The sequence below is a fragment of the Engraulis encrasicolus genome, chromosome 7 (genome assembly GCF_034702125.1).
Source record: "Engraulis encrasicolus isolate BLACKSEA-1 chromosome 7, IST_EnEncr_1.0, whole genome shotgun sequence".
NCBI lineage: Eukaryota > Metazoa > Chordata > Actinopteri > Clupeiformes > Engraulidae > Engraulis > Engraulis encrasicolus.
Genome location: NC_085863.1, coordinates 12563593 through 12574425, shown reverse-complemented (window position 1 = coordinate 12574425; position 10833 = coordinate 12563593). Strand labels below are relative to the sequence as shown.

Sequence of the window (10833 nt, the reverse complement as noted above, 5' to 3'; positions counted from 1 at the left end):
AACTTGATAAAAAATGAAAAGCATCACAAAATTTTTGCATAAAACATCAGTAGTTAGAAAAGTAAGAATAAAAAAATATCTATGCAAATAAATGTACATTGTAACAAAAACATGTCCACTAAAATGTAACAATATGGAATATTTTACTGTTAACTGTTAACACTTCAACGAAATGAAAAATCTTAAAATACCCAAAAGTTCTATAATAGGAATGGGGTTTGACATGAAATGTAGCAATATGGAATATTTTACTGTTAACTGTTGACTGGACTGAAAAATCTTAAAATACCCAAAAGTTCTATAATAGGAATGGGGTTTGACATGAAAGTAACCTTGTTGGCGCCTCTTTTCTGATGTCCGATGGTCCGTAGTGGGGGTGTTTTGGTTTTGTAACTGTGCTGGGGCCTCATGGAGTAGATCCATCCCCATTTCAAGTTGAAGGAGAGGATTGTGCACATCCCAGGGAAAGGTTGCAGGACGAAGGCCAACTGTGGTTTTCAGAGTGAGAAGTCCGCACGCTTAGAATCCTTTTTTTTTTGTGTTTTGAAGAATCTGAAGAAGACTGTTGAGGTCGAAACGTTATCCTGCCCAAAAAAAATGAAATACAAAAAAAGGATTCTAAGTGTGCTAAGACTTCTCCATCCCCATTTTAAGGCTCTGGGACTCTGGGACTGGGACTCTGTGAGTGCGTTGCAATATGCGACCTTGCCTCCTCCACTTGCCTCCTCCACTTGCTTCTCGTCATGATGACATCACTGACAACAGCATTATATTTCAATATCTTGCAAAAGCTCGACTGTAGAGTCTTTTTCTCATTTTTGCAATTGGGATGGTGAATTAAAAACAGTCCCTCAAAAGTTGTTGTGGCTAGGCTGACAGCTGGGAAACTTTATCGTTTTCTCCACGGAGGAGGGGCCAGGAGGCGGGACGAGGAGACAAGCGCAAGTGGAGGAGGCAAGGTCTCATATTAAAACGCACTCTGTGTATATGACATCCCCCCTTTTTTTATCCTTCAACATTAGCCGGCGTCTCCTCCGTACTTCCGCTAGCTGGCTCCCCTGCCGCCCCACTCCCACTCACGTCACTCACATTCGCAGTCTCAGAGACTGCCGGATCCTTTGGTGCCTCCATGGCGTCTGTATTTGCCTGGTCGTCATTAACGGCAGCGCCTGAGGGGCTTTCATCCGAACCGTCCTTCCCTTCAGAGCTGTTCTGGCTACTAGCGGTGCTCGCGCCATCCTCTTCCTGCTTACTCCCCTTCTCCTCCGTGGCTGTGGTCTCATTCTCGCTGAACACCTCCGTCATCATCACGGCATTGTCTTCGTTGTTCCCGCCGGTATCCGTCTTGGTGCTCTTCCCGTTGGCCAGGTGGGACTCGTCGTCGTCTGCAGCGTGGCAGGGCTGGTACTCGCCCTGCTGCCGCTTCAGGCTGCACACCTTGCAGGCCAGTGCCATGGTGGTGATCAGCAGAAACAGGCAGGCCACAGCCAGAACCAGTATCACTAGCATGCTGTTGTCCCCCACAATGGCCTGTACACAGGTTACACATGTTGGGCAGGTAACCTTGGGCTCTGCTGCTTTTTTGGTGGTGGGCACAGTGGTGGTGGTGGTGGGCACAGTGGTGGTGGTGGTGGGTAGCAAGGTGGTGGTGATGGTGGTGATGGTGGTAATGGTGGTTGGTTCAGACGAAATAGCATCGTTAGTGATAAGTTGTTCTGTTATACTGGGGTAGTCGTGATAGTCGTACTCAGTTACATCCATCTCGCATGTTGAGGCGAAAAGGAGAGCCAGGCACAGCAGTGAAGACCTCATGGTTCTTTGGGAAAGGAGAGAAAAAAGATGCCAACGTCAGTGTGCTACTGTAATAATAGTGTGTATACGTGCATGTTTGGATGATAGATAGGCAACATGTCTACATGTTTTTGGGTCCAGTCTTGCACGTCAATTGTTTTTTTTGTTGTCTAATGTGTTGATATGTTTTTTTGTGTAAACACTTAGACTCCCTGTGCCCATACCAAATTTCTCTCTAGAAGAGACAATAAAGGATCATCCTATCCTATCCTATCCTATCCTAACCAATGAAGTCGGCTTGTGAAATATCCTGAGACTTTTTTTGTCAGAACTGCAAGCTCAGTTTTCTATATTTCCAAGTTTTTGTAAGTTCAGGTTTCTCTATAAATCCCCTAACTAAATTCCACAACAACATGGGTTTAAAAAGTAATTAAATTTGTCTTGATAAGGGAGTGGAAATTCCAGTTGAATCCACCAGGGCATGTTGGATTCTGTTACATTTTATATTAATAGGCCACACAAATCTTAATAAATAAATACATCTCATGATAACATAATTTCAGGGAGTTTCAAATTCTCTGTGTGGTGAACTCCATCTACCCTGAAAACGTTTCTCTGATGTATTTAAAGTAATTGGAAGTTCAGAATGGCTAGACAAAGTCTTGGGGTTCTTGTGTAAAATGCCTTGTCATATTATTACTCATGATATTATTTTATGGCTTGCTATAAATACTTTCAATAACTAATTAAGCGACTTACCCGTTTTGGAGTTTGAGCTGTATGAGTGTGATTCTGTTCAAAGTTCAATAAACGAAGCCCTGCCTGGCTGGCTGTTACCACCTGCAGTTAATGGAGGAAGTGTCGCCTCTAACAATGAAGACCGCTGCACAGATGGGTCTTCTATCACTCTCTCTCTCTCTCTCTCTCTCTCTCTCTCTCTCTATCTCTCTCGCTCTCTATCTCTCTCTCTCTCGTTCCCTCTCTCACTGTCATTCTTCTTGCCTGTGACTCGTTTCCTGTTCTTGTCTCAGTTCTGCTTGGGTCTCTTTTTTTGGATATTTTTATTTCCCCGCAGTGAGCAGCTTGACACGCACCGTCAACCAAGCTGCCTGTTGAGGCCGTTCAGTTGTTGGCCAGGCTGTAGGTGTAGAGGAACTTTTGTCAAACCTGCATTCAATCACACTGCTCAATTATAGCTGTAAAACATGTACGCTTCATGTTTTCTGTAATAACTACATGTGCGAATTGAAACCTTCGGGGTATATTGTTTCATTTTCTGCCTATTTAGGTACACATGACTATCAAAACAACACATACTGTATTATAACAAATTATACTTTTCATATAAAAGGACATGCAAAAATGCCAGATTTTCCTGATTTGTCCGGTTTTTCAGACTTATTGTACAGCTATATAGTTTGACACTGAAATACTCAAATCAAGCCCTTTCGGCATCGGCACCAACAGCCATGCCATGTTCAAAGTCATTTGAATAGCCTTTCTTTCCCATTATGATGCTCGGTTTGAACTGCATCAGATCATCTCGACCATGTCTACATGCATAGATACATTGAGTAGCCACCATGTGATTGGCTGATCAGAAAGTTGCCTCAATGAACAGTTGTAACAGATGTTCCTAATAAAATCGCCAGTGAGTGTAGAGTTTGACACTGATTACTTCAGATTTTAAAATTCGGATAAGCTATCTAAGGTAACCCTCAAACTCCATGCTCCTCCCAGTCCTCTCCGGTTTAACCCATTGTGTCCCGGAGCGACATATATGCTGTATTCAGGTTATTGAGATTTGAGCTGTTTTATTAAAAAGTTAGAGCTGAATTCACAACTTCTAGTGCAAAATGAAGGTTCTAACTTTTAAATGCAACTTATTTTATGCTTTTATGTGCTTCGGAGGCTGAGATATTTAGGTTTTAATAGGGAGAGGGTACATTTTCCCAAAAAAGGGCTTAGGCTAAAATTAATGGTAATTCTGCAACTTGAAAAACTGGCCTAATGAACAAAATCAATTGTGCATCAAGTTCTGATATACTAGAAAACCCATATTTATGAACCCACCAAGCGTGGTCTCTTCTCTGAACATGCTGTGGAATCAGTGGTGTAGTCTACGTAGAACGCAGGTATACAGAGTATACCCACTTCTAAATTTTAGGGGCTTCAGTATACCCACTTAAAAAATTGATTGATCCATTATTTAGAATAGCATAAATATATACAGTATACCCACTTCAAAAAATGCTTGAATATACAGTATACCCACTTCAAAAAAGTAGACTACACCGCTGTGTGGAATCCTATGCCTATGATATAACTTACACACATTTGATTATGCTACACCCAGGTTTATTTCAAGTCTTTCTGCCTTGTTTTTGTGGTGTCAAAATTCGCCCTATCCCACAATGGTGAAGAATCTTTTTTTTTTTAATCCTGGCTCCGGATGGTGTTCCGGATCACCACCAAAATTCAATCGCTTATTCCTTTTGTCATTTCCAACAACTTCATACGTTTTTGACTTATCCGGCTGACAGTCAGATAAGCAAACCAATGCGTCCGAAAACATAACCTCCTTGGACCCACCAACCATGGTCTCTTTTCTGAACCTCCTCCTTCCACAATGTTAGCCTGGTCCTGACCATCCCATAATACTACCATTTAATTTCGTATTCATGGTCTGGAGGTTGTGAGATTGCAGGAAGCAGGAAGTTTAGGTTATGTTAGGTTACAGTTATGGTTTGACATGATTGAATAGCTCTCACCCAATCGCTGACAGTTACTCAACAACAGCATAGGGCAGACCAATGGCTCTGGCGCAGACGTTTACGTCATCGTCACGAGCGTTCACGGCAGAAGTACGTAGGATGGCGCGCGAGGCTTCCACAATGTTCCTATTTTAGGAATCATCATATTTCAACCTTTGTGTGTTTTGTTGTTCTTCAGGTTTAAGACCGGCCAGATCAACGGAGACCTCCTCATCTACCACGTGCTCCTGACCCTGAAGCCGTACTACGCCAAGCCCTACGAGATTGTAGTGGACCTGACCCACGCCGGCCCCAGCAACCGCTTCAAGACCGACTTCCTATCCAAGTGGTTCGTGGTGTTCCCGGGCTTCGCCTACGAGAACGTGGCCGCCATCTACATCTACAACTGCAACACGTGGGTGCGCGAGTACACCAAGTACCACGAGCGGCTGCTCACGGGCCTCAAGGGCAGCAAGAAGCTGCTGTTCATCGATTCGCCGCCGCGACTCGCCGAACACGTGGAGCCCGATCAGCAGAAGCTGCCCGCCGCCACGCTCGCCCTGGAGGAGGACCTCAAGGTCTTCCACAACGCCCTCAAGCTCGCCCACAAGGACACCAAAGTCTCCATCAAGGTACCGTTCACAAGTCCATAGTAATATGTAAGGAATAATGGGCGACAAGGTGTCCCAATATCAAGGGAAATAATGGACGAGGCGGAAGCAGCAAACAACCCGATGGAGCAGGCGAATGGCTAGCCTGATTATCATCTACGTTCAAATCTCTTTGAGACTTGGTCTGACCAAGAGCCCTTGCATTTAGAGCATTTAAATAATAAGTTATTAATTTGCTGATAGAACCACTGTGCTTGGTGCATGGGAATCGCTTCCTAACTTTCAAGAAACAATGTTGCACGTATGTCACTTAGTTACATTTTATTTCAACATTCCTTTGATTTTGGGGTTATTCGTGATTTGGCTATGATTTGTTAAGTCATCCGACGTTTTGATTGCAATTGCGTTCATTCATATACTATTTAAAGTTGGTTATGCCAATATTGTATAGTTGTATTTTAAGACCTCTATTAGTGCAGCTTAGCAATTCGATTAGATATTGTAAATCTACAAAGGCCTGACCGTGTTAAGTCACACCTCCACTGAATCTGTACAGGTGGGTTCCAACGCGGTGCAGGTGACGTCGGCGGAGCGGACGCGCGTCCTGGGCCAGTCGGTCTTCCTCAACGACATCTACTACGCCTCGGAGATCGAGGAGATCTGCCTGGTGGACGAGAACCAGTTCACGCTGACCATCGCCAACCAGGGCACGCCGCTCACCTTCATGCACCAGGAGTGCGAGGCCATCGTCCACTCCATCATCCACATCCGCACGCGCTGGGAGCTCTCGCAGCCCGACTCCATCCCGCAGCACACCAAGATCCGGCCCAAGGACGTGCCGGGCACCCTGCTCAACATCGCCCTGCTCAACCTGGGCAGCTCGGACCCCAGCCTCAGGTAGGTGGCTTATCGGACCTTTGTCGTTTTGGGTGGGGGGGGTGCGCACATCCAAAATCACTTGTTGCTGGTGCTAGACAAAAGTGTCAGACAGTTGAAGAAGGTAGGTCTGCACACTGCGGAATAAGCTCCAAAAAATAACGTTTATTGAATTAAAACAGCAGCAACGTTTCGATCACCCTGGATCTTCGTCAGGCATATCGGACCTTACCAGCTATAGTGACGGGTAGATATCAGGACTGACTTTTCCCTGCCTCAAATATCCGTCATTGTTGACCTGTTTCACCCCATGGTTTAGCTCGGGGGCACTGTCCCACCCTAAGTTGGTGTCAGAGTCTGAGGTGTTCTAGTCTGACGTAGTATTATATCCCAGGGTTAGATGTCAGAGGAATCTGCTGCAGTCTGCTCCACCAGGTCTCAACTTTCCAACCCTTCCTTACAGTACATGTCAACCTCAAGTAAATGTCCGGGGGAGCTATTCCAGGTTAAATTTCATGGTTTCACCTGTTCAAGCCTCAGTAAGATGATCAGAGTTCACCCGTTTCTGGTATTTGACACCACAAGTGCTTTGTTTCACCCTTGTCTCCGTCCTTCTTGTTGTGACAGGTCGGCAGCCTACAACCTGCTGTGCGCCCTGACCTGCACGTTCAACCTGAAGATCGAGGGCCAGCTGCTGGAGACGTCGGGGCTCTGCATCCCGGCCAACAACACGCTCTTCATCGTGTCCATCAGCAAGACGCTGGCAGCCAACGAGCCACACCTCACCCTGGAGTTCCTGGAGGAGTGCATCTCCGGCTTCAGCAAGTCCAGTGAGTGTTTATTATTGTTTATAATTATTATTATTATTTTATTTTTTTTATTTAGTCTGTTAGATGTAAAAACATTGTATTGCAACAGTAACCATACATTGCAAGGAATAAATAGACAGGGATATACACAAAAAAAGCCTGAAGACTTATTTCCATTGTGGTCCCATTAGGGATGCAAATGACTAATCGATTAATCGACTTTAATCGATCAATGCGTTAATCGATTAAAAATAATTTATCACAATTAATCGACAATTCAACTGACAAGAGACTCAAGTGAAATGGGCATGTGAAGAGTGTGTGGGAAGAGGGGTGTGAATAGTGGGAATATTTAAATCACCTTTGGATTAAAGAATTGAAATAGAATACATTTAAATGTGGTATTTTATCTCAATTTTTAATTAAATTTTTTAGATTTAGTACTTTTTTTTCGAGAAACATTGAGATTTCGGGGGGAAAACGCTGCTTATCAATTAATCGTAAGTCAATCGATAAGGCTATCAACTAATGATTAATTAATTAATCGATAATTTGCATCCCTAGGTCCCATTATTGTGGACCAAGTTATGGTCCGTTGTGTTACAAGACATTGCCGTACGCATCGCATTGCATTGCATTAACGCATTTGAGCAAGCGCAGCCGTCAGTCAGTCAGTACTGCCATGCATGCAGCAACATCATGCAATAAGTCCAGTCAGTACCGCCATGCATGCAGTAACATCATGCAATAAGTCCAGTCAGTACCTCCATGCATGTAGTAACATGCAATAATTCCAGTCAGTACCGCCATGCATGTTGGAGGGTCACAGACGATTTTTTTTGTGCTCAGACGTCAGGTGACGCAACAGCATCTAATGGCCATAAATTAATAAGTAATGGGTGCTTAATAATGCTGCAATGAATATGCTTCTTACATAGTCCACTAAAGACAAACAAGCAAACAAACAAAAGCAAATGGAAATGCCATATTGAAAGAGGAGAATCGGGAGCCTGATCTTATGTGACTTAATTTTTTGTTGTACCACCCAAAGCGCAACTCATTTTTCTCAGTGAGGCTTTCAAAGATTTGTACAGTATTTTCGAACAAATAAAAAGATGACGACCGTATATAACTTGGCACAGACAAAAAATAACCTTGACTTGTACAACTTTTTATTTGGCAATGCTCATAATAACTTCTCTCCTTTCGCTGTCCAGAGATGAGAAATGTGCAGTACATGGCTCCTAAAGTGGAGGGCCTCTGAAATGTCAAGTGCACTCGTGTCCAGAGCAGCCTGCGGAGTTAGCTGCGACACTCTGTACTCCTCGCTGTTCAGGAGATAACAAATGTGTCATCCTCTGCGTAGCCTCTATATCACTGCCGATGGTCCAAGGGCAGTGCTATCCACACAGGCCTGCAGTGCTACAGTACAGAGAGGAGCGTTTACAGTCAGACTATGCTGAATAGGTGACTGTTGGACATAGGTGTGCACAGACAGGGACGAGGTAGTGCTAAAGCACTTGCCCCTTTTGCCCTACTGGTCAAAAAGTGCCCTGTTTGAACATTATTTACTTGTCATAATATACTGTAGTCCATGCTGACATGATCATCTGCAAATGCTTGATGTTGAAAAGCATGTGACAATACTGCCACAGTACAATATAAGGCAGCCATAAGTTCCACATGCCCCCCCATCCTCCCTCGAGCACCTGCCCCCCAAAATGTCTGTGCACGCCACTACGGTTGACAAAGGGAGAAGAGGCGGAAAGACTATGTTTATACAGTAGGAGCAGGGCCGGATTTATGCACAGGGTAGTTATGGCTGAAGCCTAGGGACCCCCACATGCCAGGGGGGGCCTGATTGGCCAAAAGTAAAGAATTGCGGAATTGTGACAAGATGTGATATTGTAAATTCATTTATCATGTTAGGTATAGTTTAAAGACTCACCCAAATGAGTTATATCAAATTAATCAGGAGAAATCAGGCTTTCAGACAGATAGTAACATCTTGACATTTGACCAATCAGCTGTGGCCTGGAGCCTGTCAAACCGTTTTTCTTCACTCAGGACCTGAAATGTGTGTGCCCTATAAAGGGTTAATCTGGCTCAGAGTAGGAGCCACTTACTTTTCCCCGCCCATCTCCATACCATGCGGCGTCCATGGGGTTTCCAAGGTGATTACTGTATATGTATGGGCATTAATGACTTTGCCCAGCCCTTGCAAGGAGTTTGCCCTTGCAGTGCAGTCAAGGAAATGCTGTAGCAAATCAGTGGCTCATATACTGTAAACTAACAACTGATTGGAACTGATGCTAAGAAAGAACAGTAACTTCAGAGCGTTGTGCGTTTGCTGTATCACTGATGGCTGTAGTAGAGCATCGGTGGAACATGGGCTCAGACAGTACTCTGCAGAGTTTCAAACACAAGCAGATAATTGGAGTGCTTCTGGGTCTTCACCTTTTTCCTTGGTGCTCATCAGTGTAGGGGCTCTCAAGTTTAGCCCAGGAAGAGAAGTTCTGAGGTATTCAAGGTTGCGATCATTTAATACTTTTTCATTTGGCTTCAATTGCCTACGTGTTTCAGCCTTAAAAGGCCTTCTTCAGGGCGTATTGCAACCTTGAGTGCCTCAGAACTTCTCTTCCTGGATTATACTCTGCAGAGTTTACTTGCAACGTTTCAGTCACTGAAAAGTCGCAAGTAAACCCTACAAATGTGAACAGTGTACAGTAAGCTTTCTTGTCTGTAACGTTGGTGACCCAAGGGTTCCACTCCTATATGCACCTGGCCAAAGGAGATTTTCTACAAGAATTCTACGAAATAGAACCTCAAACAATAGTGTGCCATAATCAGTGGGAACTGCGTAGGCTGTAATAACCATGTGTACAGTAGTATTAGACTACAGGAAGGTTAAACCAAGTGAGACATCTGCATTGCAGATGTTGAAATACAGGCCTGTCTCCTACTTGCCAGTATGTATTTTGCATTTTATATACAGTCAATCTATGTTTATTTTTTAAAAGCGAGAAAGCTTTGATGGATAATTTACATGAAAAACAAAAAGCCATTAAAACAGTTTTGCCTATGGGCAGGGTGGGCTGCCTGAGTCAGTGGTGCTCGTCGTGTGCTGTCACTGCTGTCTCCATCAGCAGTGTTGCCAGATGTGTCTGATCAAATCCCGCCCGAAAGGTGCTCAAAAACCTTCAAGAGGCTCTAAATTCGGCCCAATTTCAATAAATTGCATTGATTTCTATGGGCACAAAACTGCCGAAAAAAAATGTGGTGGTGCTCGTTGTATATCGTCACTGCTGTCTCTGTCGGACAGCGTTGCTGAATCCAAAGCTAAAGGAAGTCAACCTAATCTCTGGATAAATGCCAAGTGTATGTAATATGCCTTACGACAGCAGTTTCCAACTTTTTTTGAGCCATGGCGCACCTTTTTCAAATGACAAAATTCCAAAGCACACCATCTTCTGGAAATGTGTTAACTGAAAATAAAACTATTGCCTATAATTAACAATGTACAGTCATTCTATAATTTTCTATGGCACACCAGATGATCTTTCTCGGCATACTATGTGTGTAGTGTTCCCCGACACAGTTTTTGGAAAGCACTGCAGTTGACGCTAGTAAAGAGATGCTTCCAATATCACAATTAATCAATGCATTACGTTACTGCAGCTGACTGCAGCTAAGGGGCGGCTTGAGGATGTCCTGTCCAGACTGTGGCCAAGCAGTCGGGCACAGACATCACAGATCTAAGATGTCCGCTGTGGTTGGCTGCGAGATGTACACACACATTCATTTATAGCTTCCAGAAATAGCATCTGTTTTCACAGCAGGCTGGTTAATTTCTGTGAAGAAGCTTAAAATGGCCTCACATCTCTGTTAGTGCCTTTGTTAGAGTGCTACACACACACGCAGCTAAGATGAAAGTGTCTAACACGCGACTGCAAGCTCTTCAAAATGCCTGCAGGCATTGTGCACAGACTTGAA

General features: G+C 44.1%; 2 protein-coding genes across 2 annotated transcripts in view; one reads left to right on the top strand and one right to left on the bottom strand.

Annotated features, from left to right (window-relative positions):
• nf1b (neurofibromin 1b) overlaps positions 1–10833 on the top strand; it is a 193838-nt gene that overhangs the window by 120346 nt on the left and 62659 nt on the right. Inside the window, exons 38-40 of the mRNA XM_063202868.1 lie at positions 4744–5176; positions 5712–6052; positions 6659–6861. Coding sequence (XP_063058938.1) covers positions 4744–5176; positions 5712–6052; positions 6659–6861 — 977 coding nt within the window. The remainder of the gene's footprint in view (positions 1–4743; positions 5177–5711; positions 6053–6658; positions 6862–10833) is intronic.
• LOC134451973 (uncharacterized) lies at positions 27–1899 on the bottom strand. The gene has a single exon (XM_063202361.1). The coding sequence runs from the start codon at positions 1810–1812 to the stop codon at positions 1006–1008; it is 807 nt and encodes a 268-aa protein (XP_063058431.1). The 5' UTR covers positions 1813–1899; the 3' UTR covers positions 27–1005.